This window comes from Phalacrocorax carbo, chromosome 2 (genome assembly GCF_963921805.1).
Source record: "Phalacrocorax carbo chromosome 2, bPhaCar2.1, whole genome shotgun sequence".
In the NCBI taxonomy this organism is placed as follows: domain Eukaryota; kingdom Metazoa; phylum Chordata; class Aves; order Suliformes; family Phalacrocoracidae; genus Phalacrocorax; species Phalacrocorax carbo.
Genome location: NC_087514.1, coordinates 167,018,604 through 167,041,677, shown reverse-complemented (window position 1 = coordinate 167,041,677; position 23,074 = coordinate 167,018,604). Strand labels below are relative to the sequence as shown.

The following is a 23,074-nucleotide window of genomic DNA, read 5'->3' as shown; positions in this document are numbered from 1 at the left end:
AACGTAATTTACCCTTTGGGAAGGAAATCCAGTGGTCATGGTAGACTTGTAATGAAAAATTGAGGTCTCTGAAAACTTGTTTTCCAGCTGAAGAAAGCTCTAGATCATGAATTTATTGGGTCTGAGTTAGATCCTTACCCGCGCAGTCGGGCAGAGTCGTACCCTCAGTAAGGAATACGCTCTCTCTGTGGTTCGGCCAGAAACTCGTGTTGTGGAAGCTTTGCCTTTTGATCTTCATTCCAGTCTGAAGGACAGGTTCTGAAAGAAGCCATGTACATCAACAAGTCTCTGTCGTTCCTTGAGCAACTCGTCATTGCCCTGGCTGATCCGAAGAGGGACCACATCCCCTTCCGGCAGAGCAAGCTCACTCACGTTCTCAAGGACTCGCTAGGTAAGAGCTGTGGATTGCAGCAGCCCCAAAGAGTTCCTAGAAAACAATGCTGTTTCAATGACCACACCGAGTCCTAAGGCCATAACGTATAAAGACGTGGAACTAATTTGTTATTCAAACGATATCTGGTTTTCCTCATCAAATAAAAGAGCAGGTGCAGGAGGCAGTACAAAGCCCGCACTGATCGAGCCAGTAGCAATTCACAAAACCTTAGTTAGAATACTTTTAAAAACTACCACCAAACCCCGTCCCCAGCATGTTAAAAGCCTTTTCAGATGCTCCTGCTTCAGCATCCGGCTAGATGCCAAACCCAAAGCCGTGGTGCATCGTGAATCCACAGGAGAGGCTTGTGCTCTTGGAACGCAGGCTGGAGACACGGGAGGAGAGAGCAGCTGAAACGGGGCCGTGGGCATTTGCGTGGAGCAACCGAGGCCTTCTGAGCACGAGCCTTGCGTTGCTTTTAGGGAAGGCAGCGACTCTGTCCTGCCAGGTTCCTGCTATTAGATTTAGGCCAAGGGCTTTTGAAATCCCTCTGCTCTGATTTCCTGATTTTAGGCTTTCGCAGCCTGTATTCCCAACTTCTTACTGCACCGTCGCCACATGGGAAACACATTTTACCTTTATTCTTCAGCCGTTCTGTGCTGCTGTGTTTCTGTACCCAGGGGAGGGACAGTTACAAACTGGCTGTGTCCTCTGTTGCTTCTTTTTTTTCTATTTTAGTCAGCACATAATATAATACATTCCAGAAAAGGAAACAACAAAAAAACCCCAAATTATATTATTAGTTTTTTTTCCCCTTTTGTTGTTTTTCCCCAGGGGGAAACTGCAATACTGTCCTAGTGGCAAATATCTGTGGGGAAGCTGTGCACGTGGAAGAGACTGTAAGTTGAACTGATTTCTGCAGAATTAAAGTCTTTTTCCTGCTACTGTTGCAATTGGCCATAGCTTGGTTTAAAGAATAGTCTCTGGAGGGCTATGGCTCGAGTCCCAGGGAAACATCCTGCCTAATTCATCACAAACACTGGCTGGCTCATCTTATCTCAAAGGCTCAGAAAAACACATTGCTCTTGCCAGTCTGCTTTGTGATGCGAACGGTTGAGTGGTAACTGGCCCAGGGGGGAAATGAGAGCTCGAAATAGAGCAGGCACAAGCAGCTAAAATCGGAGCGCGCTGGATAGTGCTAATTATTATTGTTGGTTCAGCGCTAGGAACGTGTTTGAATGGTCCGTCACATCATGCGGTCAGTGGAATTGCACCAGTTCACATCAGAGCTGAGCTGGCTGGCTGCTGGTTCAGGAACCAGGAGTAACCTCCTAACGCTAAGGTGTTTTTAACCCGTGAAATAACGACATTGGTGAAAGCCTCACTGTGAGAACTGGGTCAATTAAACCGCGTCTGTAACACAGAGAAGGGAAGCACCTTGCTGTTTACCAAGAAAGTTTTATGTAGCAAAAAAAAATGTAAACACAAACACCTTTCATGCAGTAGTCTTCAAGCCAGAGTGTTGTTTTTATCCTCTCCCCCTTGTGTCCTGATAGCATCTAGAAACTTCTAATATTACTGAGGAGACAGCTGCTATACTTTGCATCGGGAGGAGGATTTTCGGGCTGCAGGGCCTTACTCTCAAGATAGCACAGCTGCAGGAATTAAGCTTGAAGGAAAATCGATGTGTGATTTGGAGTTTTTAGGGAGTGTTATTTTGATCAGAACTGGGAGCGGGTATTTCTGAGCTCACAGCTCCAGTACGCAAAGAGCTGACCACATGGAGAACAGAAAAGACAAAGACACCATCTGAAGCTGGTTAATCATGCAGAAGCCAGCGAGCACTACAAGATACGCTCCTGGAATGAGAAATCCTGTACTCCTCCCTGCAGTTAAATAGCTTCTGTATTCCTGTGGTCTGGGATCTGATACGGTGAAGTAGTAACAGATTATGAAAATTGCATCCTTGCCAATATCTCTTTCAGTTACATAAACCCCATGTTTTTCAGTTGTCTTCTCTTCGTTTTGCTACCAGAATGAGATGGATCACAACAGAGCCAGTCATCAGCGAGACATATGACCAAGAGGTATGTGGAGACTGGGGAACGCGGGGCTGGGGAGCAGCTCTGCAGGGACCTGGGGGCTCTGGCCGACGGCAAGTTGAACACGAGCCCCCAGTGTGCCCTGGCAGCCCCGAGGGCCAGCCGTGCCCTGGGGGGCACCGAGCCCTGCATCGCAGCCGGGCGAGGGGGGGGATTGTCCCGCTCTGCCCCGCGCTGGGGCGGCCTCACCCCGAGCGCTGTGGGCAGCGTTGGGCGCCGCAGGACATTGAGGGTATAAAGGTACTGGAGAGTGTCCCGAGGAGGCCACGGGGCTGGGGAAGGGTTTAGAGGGGAAACCGTACGAGGAGCGGCTGGAGTCCCTGGGTTTGTTCAGCTGGAGCAGAGGAGGCCGAGGGCAGCCTCATGGCGCTCTGCAGCCCCCTCCCGAGGGCAGGAGGAGGGGCAGGGCTGGTCTCTGCTCTCTGGTGACCAACGCCAGGCCCCGAGGGAACGGCAGGGAGATGTGCCAGGGGAGGGTGAGGCTGGGCATTAGGAGATGGTTCTTCCCCAAGAGGGTGGTGGGGCCCTGGCACAGGCTCCCCAGGGAGGCATCACGGCACCAGCCTGGCGATGTTCCAGAAGCCCTTGGCCAAGGCCCTCAGAGACACGGTGTGAATTTGGGGTGTCCTGTGCAGGGACAGGATCTGGGCTCGATGGTCCTTGTGGGTCCCTTCCAGCTCAGGACATTCTGTGATCCTATAAATAAAGGGAATGGAAGAAGGCATATTTTCTCAGGTTCATTAATGTTTAGAATAATTACTTTAAAAAACAGAAGGAAATTCAGTAGTTTAATGAATTACCACTCGTCAGCCAAGCTGACACTTGCTGAGTTTAGGTATCAAAGACTTCAGTATTAAACTTTTTTTCATTGGTATTTAATTACGATTACCTTGAATCTGCTACAGGATACAGTCACACAGATGGTCGCATCTTCCCTGACACGTGGTAATTCTTTCAACTGCGTGTGTAGGAGCCCTTAATTTTTCTGATAAAATTCACCTCTTAACAGAGATTTTATGTTGTGGACTTCTCCCCTGGTACGTGGGGAAATCCTCTCCAGTGCTACCTGCAGCTTTATACAGCATTATCCCCGGTGCTGCTGGTAACGTAACGTTTTTGCTACAATTACAAAGCTTGTTTAAACAAGGAAATGATTTAAAGAAAACGATCAGAGTATTTTAGATGCCCTGAGTGCACTTTCGCAGCTGAAACAGAGCTGGCAGCAGTAAATGCTCTGTGAATTACTGATAGCCCAAAGAACAAGTTCAGAGTTATCTGATCTGTAACACAGGTGGTGTGTGAGAACCCTGCTGTATTTCATGCTCTGAACTCACTGGCAAGCAGAGAAACAGCTGGAGAGTTTCCTCCAACAGCTTCCAGAAGCAGCCGTGCAACAAACTGCCTTTTCCTCCTCAGTCCCTTTCATTTTTGTTGAGATGTGCGGAGTGGAAAAGAGCAGCCAAAAGAGTAGTGTTTAAGGAAGCCACTGTGATTTGATGCTCACCAGGTCACTTCAAAAGCAGCTCAGTATCTAATTCTCACTGAATCCCAAGGAGATTTGTGTACCCACACCTTTCTGGAAATGCATTCTAAATAGTGACTGCTTGAAGATATTCCACATTATGGAGAAATTCAATCAAATACACCACAGGAGACTCCCTCCTCTGTTAAAGTTAATGTCAGAACTCCTTCTGAGTGCAGTAAGGGTCAGAGTGGAAGCCTCCATGCTTCTTTGCTTTCAAGATAATATCTCATAGTCCAGAACCTGATGGCCCCTACAGTGCCAGATCAGGAAAGCATCAAATTAAGAAAACAGGTGGCCCTTCTTTTGACGGCTTAGGCTGACTCTGCAGGCAGTACACGCAGGACGCAAACAGAAGCTGTCCTGTTGGAAGCTAATCAAAGGCAAAGCCATTTCCAGACTCGCTTCCTCACTGAAGCAAACCTGACAGCAAACCCTGGGGGAGCTGGCACACGGCTGTGATGTTCTCCAGCGGCCCATTTAATGCTGCTTTTCAGCACTTTTTTTTTCTCCAATAGCATTTGGTCATTTGCTCACCCTTTTGTTTTCCTGCTAGGGGACAGTGAAGGCTTTGGAGAAGGAGATTAGTCTTCTGAAGCAGGAACTGGCCATGCATGACAGCTTGGTAAGAGGCTGCACCGACTTAGGCGGGACCTAGTTAAGGCTTTGCCATGATCTTTGTTTTGCAGCAGGATCAGTTACCTCCGTGTCCAGTGTGACTGTATTCTTCCCTCTGCCTCCAGCACTGTCTTTCCAGGTTTAGGCAAAGCTCTGAAGGTCCCATGCAGGGAGGCTGTTGTAGCTTCAGTCCCCATCCACTGTAGATGCTTTTTTTCAGACTCTTGAAGCCCGTCTCTGATTTGATTGAAATGTGTAGGGGGAAGCATTGATTTCAGCATGCTCCCAAGTCGCATCTCCTGTCAACCCAGATGATGAGAAGCCGCAATCAGAAATTAAACATAAGGCATCCCTGGGCACCGTGATGTCTGGTGTTCGCCAGATTAGTACTTGCGTAGCTTTTCGTAATTCTCTGATACTCAGTTGTTCTTTTTTCTTAGGTAAATCGTTCTTTGGTGACTTATGACCCCCTGAGTGACATCCAGATAGCAGAGATTAAGTCTCAAGTCCATAAATACCTAAAAGGAGCCATTGATGAAATTGATGTAAGTAGCTTTCTAGTGGGGAAGGTCTTATATACTGTTTCCATCCCATTTTACCCCAAGATAGGTGCAATGAAAATGTCTTCCGTAGAGGTTGTCTTTAACCCAAAAAGCACTACAGAATTGTAATTTAATTTTGTTGCATGTTAAGGACTGTCTCCTTGGTTTCATACCATTTTTGCTTTTTTGGAAGCTTGAGGAGACTTTTCCTCAGTCCTGAAAACCCTTGGAATTCATTTCTTTAGAAGTTCTTAAAGAATTAGTGTCAAAATTTTGCCCTGCTAAAGTCAAACTAAATCTTTGCAAGGTGTGTGGCCAAAATACGTCCGGTCACTTAGAGACAGGTTCATTAGGGCAGGGTTTCTCAGCTTGAAACTACCCGTTGACTGCCAAATGATTATGAAGAGAAACAGCAAAAGTCCTGCGTACACAAATATTCCCCTGGGGGCAAACAGGAAACCAAACAAGATGTATGAAAATGGAATTTATAAATGCACGCTCAGAGTCACTGTAAGGTTTTGTTTGGTTCTGAACAGAAGCCACTGTGACAACAGTGCAGAAGTTGCTGGAAGACTGTTTTCCAAACAGTTAGATAACCCTTTAGTTTAAAGGAAACACTTGAGACACTCCCTCTTATTTAATTTAATTGTTATCTTCTCTCAGAGTCCCTGTTTCCTCCCTCCAGCAGTCAGGAGTGGAGCGGAATTAGGGCTTGCTGAGGGAGTGTGTTACTGGGCCTGCAAACCTGGCAGCGGGTGGGTGTGGAGCAGGGGAGGTAGAGAAGGACTAAGGAGTTCCCCAAGGGAAGGATATCCGTGGTGGCACTGAAGGATCTTTTAGAGAGAGGGTCCAGAACAGAGATAGTGCATTTTGTGGCTTGGTCCAGCCTTTCGGGCCTTGGGAGAGCTGAGCGCAGATTCCTGCTCAGCTACAGGCTGCCCATTACTTACCTGTCCGCACCTCTTCATCATCTCCAAAACAGAGATAACAGCACGGCTCGACCGCACTGATTTGTTATCATAGGATCACAGAATGCCCTGAGCTGGAAGGGACCCACAAGGACCACCGAGCCCAGCTCCTGTCCCTGCACAGGACACCCCAAATTCACACCGTGTCTCTGAGGGCCTTGTCCCAGTGCTTCTGGAATATCGCCAGGCTGGTGCCGTGATGCCTCCCTGGGGAGCCTGTGCCAGGGCTCCACCACCCTCTGGGGGAAGGACCTTCTCCTAATGCCCAGCCTCACCCTCCCCTGGCACATCTCCCTGCCGTTCCCTCGGGTCCTAAATGGGTTATTATGGGTTAGAGGACACAAGATAGTGCTCTGGCAGTTCCAAGTACTCAGGCAGTCTTGGACAGTGGTGAAAAGAGAAGCAGCATCATAATCCGCAGGGTCAGTAGATGCCATCTACGTGATTTGTAAAATTATTGTAAATCACTCGGTACCTTGATAGCTGCGTGCTCCGTGGAGTTTACCACAGTCTACTAGACTCCCCTCTCTTTAAAACTCTCCTTGGAGTGAGCAATGTATCCACCTCCAGCCTGCCTCTCAGTGCAGGATAAAGGTGACTCCCCTTGAGTGTGGATACCCAGCAAGTGGAAAGCAGAGTCCTCACAATGGGAAGTATTTGAATCCGTACAGCTGACCACAGCATCGGAACGCTTACCTGTATCTTCACTGTATGCCTCTCTTCCCCAGATAGTGAACGTCAGGCAAGTCCAGGAGGTATTTAAGCAGTTCAAACTGATTGTAAGGTAAGATATCTAAGGCTGATGCATTTCACAGTGAGGCTTAGAAGCTCCACCGAGCTTTTGTCTGTGATATCACACTTACCATGGCATTGGCGAAGAATCATTATGAAGTACAGGGAATAACTTGTAACTGAAAACACAATTCTGGACAAATTCTACTGGCCTTTGCACAAGAAGACTATTGCCTCTAACGTTCCAGGGTTCGTAAGCCATGTGCAAGGGCTCTCGATGGTAAACCTCACTGGTTCAAAACTCTGCTTGGCAAATACAGCATCACTGAGCATGAACTGTGCAGGATCCCTAGTCATGGAGCGAGCTCCATAGTGCAAGGCAGCCTGCAAACAGGTCAAAAGAGGAATCTAACTGTAGGATTCGATGATACAAGGTGGTCTCACCACACCAGCATCTAAAAGTGATCGGATTCCCTTTTTTTTTTACTGATCATGGCAAAGGAAGGTCATAAAGCAATTTGGAGGAGCATGATAAGCAGGCTCTCTGGCTATTTCTGGGAAGGTGATCTCTGATGCGTGGTGTGGGATGGGAGAAAGTGTGAAAGTGGCAAAAAATGTCACCAGTGGGTGGTGCAAGTTGTTTTTTTGGGCTGAAGGGGGGAAGGTGAATGACAGGCTGGAAACAAATCCTACAAATGAGAACAAGCAGCTTCCGTGTCATGAAATAGAAGAGAACAAAGAAGAATAAGGGCGTTAGGGCAAGCCACGCACTCCCTGCCCCGCCCGCCTTCGCAGCGATATCTGGCTAGGCAGCAGAGGTTGCTACTCACAAGAGTGACAGTGGGATATTGCTGTAGAAAATCTGCCTGCCCTCGAGAAACTTGTGTGAACACGAGTGTCAGTGGACGTCATCAGACGTGGCAGTCAGGCTTCGCTGGGACCCAAGACCCAAATGGGTTTCATGGTAAAATTTTGCTTGGTTATTATTTTTTTAACGTGGGACTCCTTTTATTGTTCTGAAACAGTGGGCTTTAGTCTAACTTCCAGATTCTCTAATGATTTTCAGTCTTGTATGGTGTATTTAAGCCTACTGAGAATGCTTTACTTGTTCCTTTCAGTGAAAAATGACTCAATTTGAAAATCACTAGGTTAAAGTAAGGTGATGGAACTGAACAGAGGTAATATTTGATCTGAACCACTCAAAGGTTATGCTAAGTATTAAAATAGCCGTCAAAAAGCTTCCATATCTAAGAGGCCTAAAGGGACATTGTAGAAAAAGAAGGAAAGAGGAGAATGGAAGAGGGTTACAACGGCATGGGGAAGAATAGAAGGAGAAAGGTGGGGTGTTTGGGAATGAGATCACAGGTAAAAGATGGCTTTCTTTGGAAATCTGATATTGGCAGATATCACAGGTTTTGACATATGGAAGAGCACTCCCTGAACGCAACAGTAAGGGGCTGTTTTCTCCCCTAGTCAACAGGAGCACGAAGTGGAGGCCAGATTACGAAGCAAGTACGCTCTGATAGACAAAAATGACTTTGCGGTTGTTGCTGCTGTTCAGAAGGTAATGCCTGGTGCTCGAGCCCAGCCCAGAATCCACCTTAGACTGGCTCCTTTGCCGCTGAACCAGAGCAGAGGTGCAGCAGTGAACAAAGCGGCGCTCATATCAATATCAGCAGAGGATTAGGCCCGTTATCTGAACAGAATAATTTATTAAATGGAAATGAAGAAAATATAAAGTAGAAGGTGACTGGTCTGTCAGTCGTAGCAGGCAGGATCAGATCACCTGCCTCTGCTGAGCTGCTCCTTTTGACCCTTAAATTTCTGGAACAAAGTAAGTGTATCGTTCGCAAGCCATAAATTCAGATGTGGGCTCTAACTTAGAGCTTTTAATCTATTTTTCACTACTGATTTCCATCTGTGAAATATTTTCACTCTGAATTGGTTAATTCCTTGCCTTGGTTTTACCCAGTAAGGCAGATAAAATAATCATTATCTGTTATGCAGAGCCGTGTAATTGCCCTGTGGCTTAACTGAAGAGGTTTTGAATTTTTTGTACAAAAGGCACAAGGGAAAATGCGAAGTATTTGTATAACAGAGAAGCACATGGTCTCTTACAGGCCTTTCAAGTCTTTATTTAAAGAAAACAAAACTGAAACCTGATTTAAGTAGATTTTAGTGCTTAATGGCCCCTCTGTTTTAGAGTTGAGGCAATATGAGAAATTGTATAAGAAACAAAGCGACCTTACATATCTTCATTAAATGAAGACGTCTGAAGGTGCTTTTACTTCTGCAACACTAGACCCAAGTTATTCTCCCCCCAGGTGGCCGAAACATTTGGCATATGAATTTGAGGATCATTTTCACCCTATTTCAGTTTACGATTCATTGTTATAGATGTGTTTCTCTGAAATGCTTGGTAGCGAACACGGATTTCTGGATCAGATTGTACAACGGGATGGAATAGCTGCTGGGCAAGGGCGGTATAGCTTTTGTGATCTAGGCAGCTACAGATCTAATGCTTCCTGGAGCGTGTTTTATTTCTTCCTGTTTCCAGGCAGGTGTGGTTGATGTGGATGGCCATTTGGTGCTGGAAGAGGATGGACAGGATTTTGGGACAAGAACTGCTCCTTTTTCATCCAGGCGTGGTGGGAAGAAGAAATCCAGGAAACGCAATGAGCAGCCCAAGTGAGTTCAGAGGCCAGAAAGCTCTTCCTTTTCTCTGATAATGTGTCTTTGCAGTGACCAGATCTGGTCACGGTGAGATGGGCAGCCCACGGAGGAAGGCAGAGACGGAGCTGGCTTAACCGGGGTGTGTGGAAGTTCTGTGTTTCCTCAAGGATGACATTCCAGCATAGTGCTGTGAGGGTTTGTGGTGTCCTCATGGCCACCAGCCACACCATCAGGAGGATGTTAGGGGAACGCCTGTGGTAGTGTAGACCTCTGTTATGGGGAAGATTTACCCCGAATGGTTCATCTAGTATGGAAGAACCAGAACCACGGAGCGCTGTGTGGGGTGCGAGCTGTGGACACAGAGGGTGGACAGGCTTTGAGCTGAAGATCTTGCAGCCAGCACAGGCAGGGCAGGGTCAGCCTGTGGTAAGAGGTGGAGAGCTGAACTTGCAGGCAGGGGAACAGTCCTGTGATGGCATCAGAAGACATGTTAAACCTGCAGTTTTTCTTTGAAGTGGTAGGTGGAAGGAGATCTGCTAAGTGGAAAGGGAGGAAGGGACAGTGGACAGAGGAGCAGAAAAGGAGAAGAGATTTTGAGAGGGAAGGGGGAACCAGCAGTCAGTGCTGAGCACAGAAAGATCCTTCAATGTATAGAAGTGAGGTCCCTGCATTGGCAGTTTCTACAGCTGCTTCTGTGGCTGAGAGCATCTGCTCGGTTCCTCCCTGACATTTCCCCAAAGACCTTGTGTCAGAGAGGGGAGGAACCACCAAGGCTTTAGTATCCACATGACCTGGGGGACTCTCGGTGCAGTTGTTTTTTTAGGGAGATGGAAGAAGATTTGGCAAGTACTTTTCTGTGTCTGTTTCAAGTCGAACCATCCCGTGCAGACAAGGCTGGTGGTGTTTGTGGAGGTGAGCTGAGGGAGAAGAACAGAGAGCTGGGCTTGATTTAGATGTGGAGTTAGATCAGATCCTAGGGGATTCAGTTTGTAGGTTCCTCTGAAGGTAAAGAGGGTTATCCTGTCCGCAGGTATGCCTCAATCCAGACAGGGTGAGACTGTTGTCCTTGTGATCCTTCTCAAGAGAGCTAGTCCAGCCTGGGCTGTATTTGTACACAAGGCAGTCCATCTACTCTAGGGGGTGAGGATTTGTGAGAACAAGGCTGATCTTATGCCTTGTCAGTAGATACTTCACTGCAATGTCAGACTGCTGGTTTTTGAATCAGCAAAGCTAGCACCTGCAGCATGTTTTGGTTCTAGTTTCCTATTATGAAGAAATTACTCTGGTTCATCCTTTTCCCCCTGTCAGGAAGGAAGGCATCAGGAGCTCTCATTCTGGGAGAGATCTGGATGGTTTTTTACCATCAAAAAGCCATGTAATAACTTCCACCAAGGATCTGGATGTGAAAGAGGGAGCACGGAACCAGGATACAGCAAATATTGATGCAGAGCTCCCAAAGCCAGCTCCTGTGGAGGATTCCCAGCGACCCAGGTAACTTTCCCTGTAAGGGAGCGTATCCACTTTGGCAGAGGGTGGTTTACACCAGAGTGATTGCGTTGTGTTCCCCCAGTACAACTACCTGCTTCAGAGTAAAGAGGAGAGATTCAGACATCAGAGATTCAGAGATGCAGCAATGCACCGTAGGACAGCAGTGGCTGTACGGACACCCTATGTACATCTGCTTTGAGCCCGGTCAGGACCGAGTTGCTCTATTAAGTGTAAAGTCTCCAAAAATCAAAGCACTCCTCACCCTTTGGTTAGTAGTAGAAGCCCGGAGAGACCTCGTGTCTAGCCACAAAACCCCACAATCTTGTGAAAATGGGTCAATAGCTGCACAGGATCACGGCAGGAGGTGCCATATCACGACAGAAGAGTGGAGAATGGTCAAAAACATAACAATGTGCCAGCATCTGCTTGTACCACCACAAGAATTTAACATGGGAGGGCAGCACTGAATTGCATTTCGTTTTGGATGGAGTTGGTGGGGTAAAGAACACTAAGGATACCAAGATGGAGGACTCTTTCCAGGAGGATGCTCTCAACAGCATGAAGCTGTTCAAGTCACAGGAGCTCAGCCAGGACCCCACACAAACCAGTCTGGACACCACTTTTCCCATCACCAGCCATCTTTTCTTGCTGAGAGCTCTCTAGTGCTCCTGTGCTCGGCCCTGGGGAGGCCCCACCTCGAATGCTGGGCTCAGGTTTGGGCCCCTCGGGACAAGAAGGGCCTGGAGGGGCTGGAGCGTGTCCAGAGAAGGGCAGCGGGGCTGGGGCAGGGTCTGGAGCACAAGTGTGCGGGGGGCAGCTGGGGGGGCTGGGGGGGTTTAGCCTGGAGAAGAGGGGGCTGAGGGGAGCCCTTCTCGCTCTCTGCAGCTGCCTGAGAGGGGCTGGAGTGAGGGGGGGGCTGGTCTCTGCTCCCAAGTCCCCAGTGACGGGACGAGAGGGAACGGCCTCAGGCTGCGTCAGGGGAGGTTTAGGTTGGGTGTGAGGGAAATGCCTTCCCTGCCAGAGGGGTCAGGCCCTGGCACAGGCTGCCCAGGGAGGTGGGGGAGTCACCGTCCCTGGGGGGGTTCAAACACCATGCAGACGTGCCACTTGGGGCCATGGTTTAGGAGGCCTGGGGGTGTTGGGTTGGGGTTGGAATTGATGATCCTTGAGGTCTTTTCCAACCTTAATGATTCTGTGATTCTAAGCTGCAAGCAATGAGCTCTGAAGACTTATAAGCACCTCCATTGCCTGGGTTGTAAATGACCAGTCCTTGCTTGTTCCTGCTGCCCAAAGAGAGCATTGCAGTGAAGCTTCCTCAGGAGAATTTACTCCTGAAGCACCTTAACACATTGCCATGCTCCTCCATGTGCTCTGCATGTATTTTAGTGTTCTTCTAGAAGTCCTGTGGCTGGCAGGGAAGGCTGCTGCTGCCGCTGCATAAGGCACAACCAGAGTGCTTAATAGCTTGGTAACTGGCTGTCAGAGCTGTAGCTGTGGCAGTCTGCCCAGTGGCCACTGTTTACAGCACTTTGCCAGCAGTTTGGCACAGAAAACAGTCTCACACAGCCTTTGAGGAGTTTGAAAAATGCCCTTAAGAGGTCAATCAGAGGAAGGCATTAGTCAGAGTTTTGCTTTGACCACTCTGGACTGAGGAATGTGGAGACTTCTAGCTACCTTCTGCTACCAGAGTCTGCTCACCGCGAACAACCTCATGCAGCACAGAGCAGCACCCATGGGAGTGTGATGTTCTCCTGAGGGACTCTCCTTTTGCCCAGCGTGGCTTGTGTTGAAGTAAGAGCTGGTGTTCATGCAGGCACATCTGCATCAAAGCCATTTCATACAAAAGTCAGGACTGACACCTGCTACTTTGAATTCAGTCTTTCTAAATAGGCAAGACTTAAACGCCATGGGCGGTAGCGTTGTAGAGCCAGCCAACGCACGCAGCTGTGGGGTTTGGTTGGCAGAGGTGACTGGTCTGTGCTGGGAATCCAGCGAGGAAAGAGCAAAGGCGTTTCTGTTTAACAATATTGAGGAACAGCATTGTTTATTTTTCTGAAAAATCCGACTATTAAAGGTCCACTTTCCAGGGAAGACTCCATTCTGAGGCATCTCCCGAGGAATGTGGTTTCTATGTAAATAACTCGTTCTTCTGGGAGTATTACAGGGGGCGGGGAAGGGGATACGAAGGTTGGCACAGAGGTGGTACCAGGGTGCAGTTAGCACAGAAACATCCTCAAAGAGCCCACTGAAATGCCATCCACAAACCCATGAACTGTTTCATGCCGCAGGGCAGAACAAATTGACCTCCCCATGTCTGTGTGTGTTTCCTTTGAATTCTGTTGCAGCTCCCCTCCATCCAAGCTGGTGGCATTTGAGCAGTTTAAGGAGGAGGGCGGAAGTGAGATCAGCCGGATCTTTAAAGAGAACAAAAGCATCCTCGTTGCCAGGAAAAAGAGAAGCAGTACAGTAGCGCAGAGAATCAACTTCATCAAGCGTGAGATGGAGGGCATCAAAAAGGCCCTGGAGGCTCAGAAGCAGGAGCGGTGGCAGCAGGGTAAGTCGCTGTGTGGAGACTGGCCAGCGAGAATGTGACAGAAGAGGGGAGCCGCTGATTTCAAAGCAGTTCCGGTGGTGAGACCACTCGATTAGCACTGCTGCTTGCCAGGGCAGCGGGGCAGGCCGGGCCTTACGCCCTAGCTCTGCAGCTGGCCTTGTGGTTTGCCACCCAGTTCCTCCACCTGAGTCCTCCGCACTTCAGCCTCATTGACCTGTGCTTCTCAGGCTTTACGCTAGCGAGGTGAGCCGCAGTCAGGTTGATTCCTCACCCCACGCTCTGACGGATTAGGCAGCGTGCTGCTGACAAACGCAGGTCAGTACACTGCAGAAATCACGGGTAGCAGGCTTGCCCTTACTGCGGTGGAGATACACTGCATCTCCTACAGCTTGATTTCATCTCGATTAGAGCCTGGTTTATGAAAGTCAAAATCCCAAACTTCAAGGTACTAGAGGAAAAATGGGGTAAGTGCCTTCCTGCTTTGCTGCCACAAGATGTTTGTTAGGTGGAGTATGCCTGGTTGAGATGAGGAAGCGTGTCAGGTTTTGTGCTCCCTGCAGCAGGGCTCCCAAGGGTCGGTGCTGTTGCGTTCTGCAGAGGAGCAGAGAAGAAACACCTCTGGGCGAGGAGAGAAACCTAAAACAAATGGCTTTAACAGCAGAACGGTCTAGAGTGTGCTGCGCATGATGGCGAGGAAGTAGCAGTGGTCTTCCTTGCATGCAGGGAGGACAGCAAAATAACTCAGTTCTGTGAAACTACAGCCTTAACTATTGCCAGGCAATTAGCTGGAAATAAGAGGGAATGAGAGGGAAAGAGAATGGTCACCAGCAAGCAGGCCCTGACTAGTGAATGAGGGCCAGAGGGTCAGACCCAGAGTGAACGCTGCTCTACTGGTTTCCGTTTCTTTTCCTGTAGAGAGACTTTTACGACCATGCTTTGCAAGGGGCCTTTTTCCATAGGGTCTGATCCTGCCCCTGTGCTCGGCACTGGGGAGGCCCCACCTCGAATGCTGGGCTCAGGTTTGGGCCCCTCGGGACAAGAAGGGCCTTGAGGGGCTGGAGCGTGTCCAGAGAAGGGCAGCGGGGCTGGGGCAGGGTCTGGAGCACAAGTGTGCTGGGGGGCGGCTGGGGGGGCTGGGGGGGTTTAGCCTGGAGAAGGGGGGGCTGAGGGGAGCCCTTCTCGCTCTCTGCAGCTGCCTGAGAGGGGCTGGAGTGAGGGGGGGGCTGGTCTCTGCTCCCAAGTCACCAGTGACTGGACGAGAGGGAACGGCCTCAGGCTGCGTCAGGGGAGGTTTAGGTTGGGTGTGAGGGAAATGCCTTCCCTGCCAGAGGGGTCAGGGGTTGGCACAGGCTGCCCAGAGAGGTGGGGGAGTCACCGTCCCTGGGGGGGTTCAAACACCGTGCAGCCGTGGCACTTGGGGACGTGGTTTAGGAGGCCTGGGGGTGTTGGGTTGGGGTCGGACTTGATTCCAGAGGCCTTTTCCAACCTTAATGATTCTGTGATTCTAAGATACAAAGCTGATTTGGATAAATGATGAGCAAATCAGCTGGAATCCATATGGGAGTGAGGGTCTGTGTTTTCATGGACTCATCGCTTCTTTTGCATCTTTGCTCTTTATGATGTCATCTACCAGGTGGTGGTTTATTGTGGATGCTGGAAACTGCAGGAATAAATGGATTTGAGGGGAACTGAGAACAAAAGATGTTTATCATAAGGAGGTATCACTGGCATAACTGTCCCCAAAAGGGTTCACCAGCTTGTCTCAAAAACCCTTACCATGGCTGCCCAGGGAGTTTTTCAGTAGGAGCCATAAATGCTTGAAGTGATACCCTTCAGCAGGCTGTCGTGTGGGTGTCTTTCTGCGGAGCCCCATCCCTCCTCTTCATCTGCTCGTGTCCCAGTTCAGGGAGGACTGATGTCTGAGTGGGTTTAGGAGTTCAGCAGTGATTTCTGCCCCACACCACTCCAACACTGTATTTGTAGTCAGCATGTCTAAGGAAACGTCAGTTGTGTGGTTAACCTCAGTATAACTGGGTAACTACCGTGTGGTTCCAAGTATAATGACTGTTCTTCATCCCTCTCCACCCTCATGAGAAACCTTCGTTTCCTTTTCTTACCCTCCAGGAGAGTATGTTGATGAGAAAGGACAGATCATAATTGATGAGAAGGAGTTTCTACTCATCATGAAGCTGAAGGACCTGAAGGAAGAGTACAGGTCTGGTTATACCGAACTGCAGGACCTCAAGGCAGAAATCCAGTACTGCCAGCATCTGGTGGACCAGTGCCGGAACAAACTCGTCTCAGGTACTGGCTCACCAGGGCAGTTTCTGAACAGCCTCCAGTTCAGCTGGGATCCTTGATAGCAGCTCAGTACTGAAGCATTTCACAGACATGTTGCATATAAGCCAAGTCCATCATCCTCTGTTGTCATTTTTCTTGTTGCCTTCCAGGCTTGTCTTTTATTGAAGATTGGGTGGGTTTTTTTTGACATTACACTGAATTCCTGAAGATTCTGTCTCAAAGATAATGACATACCGCTCCTTGATGCAATGCTGTGGGTTAAAAGCCTTTCACAGTGAGGTTGACAGTAACGCTCCCACTGATGGCCCTGGTTCTCATGCTTGATTTCATTTCATAGAGATGGTGGCTAGGGAACTGTACTGGGCCAGGGCTTTGGCTCTGGACTACAGACCCCTCCTCTGTACCCCTGTGAGATTCAGGTTCCAGTGTTGCAGCACGGGCACCTTGGCAGGAAGCAGAGCTTGGTCATTTTAGCATCTACTTCACGAGCACCACCCTTGCGGCGATGACTGATGGCCCACACCTCTGCTCAGGGCGATCTGTGCAAACTCGAGGTGCGCTCTGCTGCGAGCCGCTCAGTTCGAGTCCTGCTGTATCCCCAGGTTTGTCCTGTGTGGTGGAAGACAGAGGTGGATGAATGCCAGAGTCACAAACATTCGGATGCTGTGCATGTGGCAACGCTTTATTTTCTACAGACCTGCCAGAGCACAACTTGTATCCATCAGCACATCCCACACTGAAATAAATGCATGGCTTGTTCCAGGAGATACACAAGGCCAAATCATAATTGTGCAGAAACTTTGCCGCTGGTTTCCGTTGGATCTGGGTTTGATATTTTTTGGGTGCTCCAGGTGTTTGCTGTTTGTTTAAACATACCGGCGTGGACTGACTCAATATCTGTGTCATCCCAGAGCAAAGAGGTCATCTCAGAGCTAAATACAGGGTGAAAATCAGTGGTGTTGCATCATGCCCACAGTGCCTAGCAAGGGCAGGGCTCTGCGTTTAACCTTGCTTGTCCTTCGTGACTCCCACGACAGAAAGCAGCTCCGTTCCTGGGGTCCCTCCTCGGCGGCACAGCCTTCTGCAGGGGCCGTGGGCTCTCCCACTCCGTGGGGAACCGCGCCAGGGGACCGAGGCAGAGCACAGCCACTCTGCAGCAGGCAGCTGGGAAATGCCCAGTATTAATAATGACAAAATTCCTGCTGCATCCCAGCACCTGCTGTGTGTTATCACTGGCTATTATGGGGTGGAAAGCGGCTGTCCTTTAGCATTTGGAATTGAAATCTGACCTCTAAATGTGCTGACCACCCAAAATGGCTAGCTCCAAGCTGGGTGGCTCGGGGACGCAGGAGCAGTGCCACCTCGCGGCCAGCCGCCTCTCGGGCTGCACAAGCCCAGGGGACTGTCCCCAGCGCCAGCCACCATGTCCCAGCCACCTCGCAAGCAGCAAGGCCAGGCAGCAAGCAGCCTCCCTCAGCACAGCCATGCCAGCTGACGGTGCCCTGTCCCTTTTAATTAGCTTTTCTAATAGTTTGAAACTCAAGAGCTTGGAGTTCTGAGGGTTTAAGAGCACTGAGGTCCCATCTGGTCCACGGGCAGGGAGCCAGAAGCAACCCACCCCTTGTCTCTTCGGTCATTACAGCCCTGTTTATCGCCCCCCGCTTTGCTTTGCAGAGTTTGAGATCTGGTACAACGAGTCCTTCCTTATCCCCAAGGATGTGCAGGAAGCTCTGAAGCCCAGTGGCAACATCAGACCTGGAATGATTCCCATAAACAGAGTCATGTGCCTGGTGAGTTGTACTGGCAGCTCTGCTTATTCTCCGTGATAGTCACACGTGGCATGGTAATGAGGGCACAACTAAGCCGGTGGGAGGAGGAGGAGGAGGAAGGCACGGCAACTCTGCCCCTTTCTCTAAGCAGAGTGGCTGGCATTGAAATGCTATCTGCTATGATGCCGGGAGCAACTATCTGGAGATATGTCTTGCTTTCACAGTAGCTTAACCATTAAGAGGCTAAAATAGGACAGAGTGATTGAAGTACCCAGTCATCTGCTGACTATCAGGAACCAGGCAGGCTGCCCAGAGGTGCGAGGAGTAGTTGGGAGGTTTGTTTCCAGTCTGTGTGATCTGTAACATTTACAGCTAAACTATCGTGTTTCCTGTTGTGGCAACTGGTACTCAGCCAGCCCTCTGTTTAGCAACCGCCGCCTTCGGGGAGCGGGGTCTTTTGTCATTCCTGACAAAACACATTTCTCTTAAGCTTCTCATTTACCAGACTTCTTTGCACAGTTCTCCTCTGAAGCCATTCCAGGTTTTGTCCTTCACTGCTAAATGTCAAACTCAAAACCTTCATGCTGTTTGGTAGGAACGCGGTGGCAGTGCTTCCACTCTGCCTGACACGACGAAGCGATGCGTGGCAAGGAGGGAGATCCCACCCTGGCTGCAAGGGGGAGTCAGCCCTTTGTAGGTGTAGCACATCTCCATTACCGCTGCTTAACCTCTGCAGATCGCAGAGAACAGCTTGTGGGGAGAGGCCCTAGGCCCAGCTCCCCCAGGAGCCCGTCCCTACCAGGAGCAGGGGCCACCCACAGGTGTTTGGGGAAGAGAATAAGCAGGGTGTGAGCTGTGACCCCTTTCCTAAATGCACAGCCCCGTTTCTAGCCGTGTAGTGGGGCACAGGGTGGCTTTAGCTCTGGAGAAGGAAAACAGAAAAGGAACTCTTTTGTCTCCACGTGTCTGATTATTTTGACTGTAGATCTCAGTGAAGCATTTTCTTTACTCCCTTCTGGAAAGGCATGTGAAGGGTTTTAAAGCTGATCAGAGACAGGTTCTTCCCATCCAACTGAATTAGTTCCCCTGAGGGTATGAATAACAAACATGATGTGAGAAAAAAAACCCCACAACATTGTGAATTTATGTTTGAACAGAATGTTGAGATCTACCAGACTGTGGAAGATTTCACATACAGACCTCTATGGGAAAGAGCAAAAAAAACCCCAACCCAACCCAATCCAAGCCCCTTTGGACAAAGCGATGCACCCAATGAGGTCAACAGGAAAACCCTGACAGGGTCCAGGGTGTCACTCTTTGGGGAAAAGAGGAAATCCATCACTAGTCACTTATACTAACCCAAGTTACTCAATGTATTCTTAGAAACTCGCTTAATGGTTTCCATCCCTGGTTTTCTTGTCATCCCATCAGTTAGAACCCCAAAGATGAATGAAGCATGCCTTTTAGCAGTGCTGTGCAGCTGCGTCAAGCTGTTGATGTTACAGGCAGAAATCTTCAGGTGGAAAATAAACAGTGTCCCTGGTAATGTTGCTCAGCGCTGGTTTCTTCTCTTGTTCCTTTCACTGGGTGGTTCACTGCAGCTTCCCAGTCAGTGTCGCTGGCCGTGCTGAGGCCCATCCTGGGTCTGGGAAGGAACCACTTCATCTTTCTCTGGAAGTTTGTTTCCTACTGGGAGCCATTTTCCCTTTTCCAGAGCGGCTCTTCATTTCCTGTTCTAACCCCTTTCTCCAAGGTGTCCATCTTTCACTCTTGACTCAATTCGGTTTGGCCACCTGCCTTTTACCACACCAGAATTTCCCTGTCACCATCTCCAGGCTAGTCATGAGCCGCCCCAGAAGGCGACCTAAGAATCTGCTAGAGCCGTCTCAAATCTGGTATGAAAACTTTATACATGAGCTGGTATCTTATAAAATCATACTTCTGTTCAACCCATGCTCCTCTTCAGTGCACTCACACCTTCCAGATGGTTCCCTGGAGAAGCCGGGGCATGGACATCAGCTAGCTGGGCTCAGCGGGGACCACGCTGAAGCTCAGACCTCCTCCAAGCCGTGACATTACCTCGCAGTGGAAGGGAGGCTGTCCTGTGGGGAGCTATGGGTAGAGCATGGCCATGAGAAGACAGCTGAGGGAAGTCCCTTTACACCTGCAGATGGATTTTGCCCAAAGTCCTGCCCACATCTACTCACTTAAGGAGTGACCTCTCGCTTCTGAGGCTTCAGAGAGGTTGCTGAATCAGCATTCAATGCGGCAAACGGGATCGGTTGGCCTCTGTGACTCCAGACGTGTGTTTTTCACATGGAGTGGGGTCTGTCTTTCTGCTGGCAGGAGGAAGACGAGCAGGAGAGGTTTGAGCGGATGCAGGAGACAACGCTGCCAGCCTGCCCAGCTTCCGTCTCATTCTACAAGGCGAAAACGAAGACTGATCAAAAGGTAACCTCAGCTGGGCCCAGTTCCACGTACCCCTGCCGAGGCGCGCTGGGAGAGCGATTCTGCGCCTCGCTGCCAGGTGGGGTGCAGGACTCTTCTGGAACAGATGCTGTTTTGGCCGTAGCCTTTTGAAAGATGCTGGTTTGGTTCTGTAGCACAGCTAAGCTCTTTGAAATGTTCTTTGTCTCCGGCTGATGTAAAGACCCCATCCCTTGCTGGTTTTCTGCTAAAACCCAATTTCAGCACTTTTACTTCCTCCCTGGCAAGGGCTCGCATTAAAATACCACTGAGGCCCGGAGCTTAGCAGGACTTCAGAAAGATCGGGGGTTTATGAGAGTAACAGGGCTGCACAACTCTATCAGCAAGCATTTTTAAGGAAAACATCTCAAAACCAGCTCTTCAGTGCTTGGGAGGAGAATTTCCCAGGGCTTCTTGCACCCTCCTTTGAGCCTGCTGGGAGCTGCCACCAGCAGAGCAACGCTGGTGTGATGGGGCTTATTTGGCAGCTTTTTCCAGCACCACTTGGGGAAGGTGGTTTTGTTTTACCATTTTTTCAGGAAAAAAAAGCTTTTACAGGCAAGAATTCTGCTCCGAAAACTGAACTCACATTCAAGATCCCTTTTTGTTTTCTGTTCCCAGCACATGTATGCCAGAACCATGTCATCCCTCGAGCAAATGCGTAAGAAACCCGGGCTCATCACAGCTGCTGGGAAGAATAAACCCCTGTCCTTTCTGCATGTCGTGTAGCAGGTTCGGGCTCAGCCTGGAACCCAGCATTCAATATGCAGCGTCACCTCAGAAAGCACCTCGCGGTCATGTCCACAATAGATTTATCAAAAATAAATAGTATGGGGGGAAAAAAAAACCACCCAACTTCTGTGCAGCTAGACTGACAGTTATTGGTAATCAAACCTGGTGTTTAGACAGGAAGCAAGCCAGGGAGCTCAAATAGCAACGCTTCGTTTTCTGAGTGTTTCTGGAAAACGCAGCATTGCGACAGAGAGGTGTGTTGTGGACAGCCTGGGCTGCTTCTGCCTCCCTCCTTCCCGGTGCTGGAGGCAAGGGCCTCCTGGGCTTGTTCTCAACGGAGCGTCACGGCACATCTTTGCTAGTTTGACACTCTCTAGGTGGATCCTGAGAAGCCAAGTCTGGATGAGAGCGAGTCCTCCCTTGGATGGAAGCAACCCCGGGGCGTTTGCTCTCCCGGAGAGAGGAAGGGGCTGGAAAGGCGCACGAGCGGAGAAGCATTTCCGTCAGCTGCCCGGCGTTAGCTGCGGCGGCACTGATTTATGGCAGCTTCCCCGCCCCAGCGCAGCAGCAACGGGGCACTGTTTGCCCGCCGCTTTCCAGGAAGGCGGTTCAGATCCAGGGTGAGATCATGGTGCTCGGCAACTGGAAAGCTCCAGAGGATACCGCGCTGCTTTGCCAGGCTGCTGTTATCTTCGCCTGCTGAGTGGAGCGTGCCGAAGGCCTGCTGGAAGTCCTCCTCCTCCTCCAGCGCTGGTGGAGGTGGGAGGCTGACTCCAGCTTGACACATGCCGGGAGGTCTGTGTACCAAATATCCAGGCAAGAGCGTCCCGTCTCCTCCTACTGCTGCAAATGGTTTGCGACCGCATCAGTCTTGCCAGGCCTGAGCTGGGCTGGTCCTGTGATTTACCCAAAATGATGAGAGACGCGAGATCTCGCAGGGCTCCCTCCGCCGCCCGGCTCGCCCAGGGCGCAGGGCAAGCGGCGCGCGTGGGCTGGCCGTGCCGCTGGGTGCCCTGATGTCTGGGCGCACGGATCTGCCTGCGGAAGGTAACGAAACAGTCAAAATTAATTTAATACCCGCCTGGGCAATGATGACGGCATGTGGCCTCTGGGGCTGCTCTGGTGATGGCAGGCATTTCCTCAAGCCTCGCCTGCCATCAGTGCTGGCTCCTCAGCGCTCCTCTCTTGCCTGTATCACAGCTGTGGCTCCGAGGAGCCGCGTACGGACGTGGGTCCGTATATATGTATGGATATACGTGCTGGTCACGCTGCAAGCTTGGCTTGAAGGAGCTCTTGGGGTCCAGCTCCTCCTTGGGGTTTCTGCTTCTTGTCTAAGCAGGGAATAAAAATGTCAGCCATGATTTTGGGGTCTATTACGTGTTTCGGGTGGCCCTCGGCGTTTGCCCTGTCACTGCAGCCGGTGGGTGCCGCTTGCCGGAGCAGCGAATGCGCAGGGTCTGGTCTGGGCTCAGAGCTGCTGTGACCGCCGACGGCACCGCCGCGGCAGGAGCCGCATCTTTATCCCTCTGGGATGTTGTGCAGCCCCAAAAGCTTCGAAATTATTCGGGGAGCTGGAAGAATGATGCTGAAAGCCCCAAAACGCAGCACCTGTGCTCCATGGTCATCGGGAACACCCTGGCCAAAGCCTGGTGAATCACTGGGGCTACTGGAAAACCCGCTGGCACATCACTGGGATTACTGGCAAACCCACTGGCTGGAGCTTTACGGGGTGATGCCGGCTGCATCCTGCCGAGCGACAGGATGGGGATGAACAGCACCCGCTGCCAAAACCAGCACCAGCCATGGCAGGAGCATCGCTGAATTCCAGCATCCCGGGACAGAGGTTTTCCAAAGGCTGTCCCTGTTTACATGAACCTCTGAGAAAATTAATTAGTCCAAGCTGTTCGGTTGGGTTTAATTTGTTGCAGCTCACTTCTGTTACCGTAACAGCACCTGCTCCCCAGAAGTGCTGTGGGTAACAGCCTAGAAATCACTTTTTCTTTGTAATTATCAATTTCCAAAGGCTTATAAAGCTGCTGGAAATTCAACCCAGGCTGAATTTCCCAAGAAAATGCTTCCCCATGAACTGAGCTAAGCCTTCCTTCAACATTCTCCTCCATCCACCCACCCTTTGCTTCCCCCGCATGCTTCCGCATGGGTGCTGCTCAGTGCCACCCACCCCATCCCTGCAGGTCCCTGTGCCGCTGCTGCCCGTGCCACAGTCCCAAATCTGG

At 50.1% G+C, this 23,074-nt stretch overlaps 1 protein-coding gene across 3 annotated transcripts in view; it reads left to right on the top strand.

Moving 5' to 3' along the window:
* The window catches only part of KIF9 (kinesin family member 9), a 32,466-nt gene extending 10,265 nt beyond the window's left edge, over positions 1-22,201 (top strand). For 2 of the 3 annotated variants that reach the window (XM_064445240.1, XM_064445242.1), the window contains 14 exons: positions 244-391; positions 1,208-1,272; positions 2,383-2,460; positions 4,554-4,622; positions 5,056-5,160; positions 6,854-6,909; positions 8,331-8,421; positions 9,415-9,545; positions 10,839-11,021; positions 13,364-13,572; positions 15,697-15,876; positions 17,548-17,663; positions 19,989-20,169; positions 20,730-22,201. In XM_064445240.1, coding sequence (XP_064301310.1) covers positions 244-391; positions 1,208-1,272; positions 2,383-2,460; positions 4,554-4,622; positions 5,056-5,160; positions 6,854-6,909; positions 8,331-8,421; positions 9,415-9,545; positions 10,839-11,021; positions 13,364-13,572; positions 15,697-15,876; positions 17,548-17,663; positions 19,989-20,169; positions 20,730-20,773 — 1,656 coding nt within the window. In that variant the 3' untranslated portion in view covers positions 20,774-22,201. The remainder of the gene's footprint in view (positions 1-243; positions 392-1,207; positions 1,273-2,382; positions 2,461-4,553; positions 4,623-5,055; positions 5,161-6,853; positions 6,910-8,330; positions 8,422-9,414; positions 9,546-10,838; positions 11,022-13,363; positions 13,573-15,696; positions 15,877-17,547; positions 17,664-19,988; positions 20,170-20,729) is intronic. The other variant, XM_064445241.1, reaches the window with a different exon arrangement.
* The last annotated feature ends 873 nt before the right edge of the window (positions 22,202-23,074 follow it).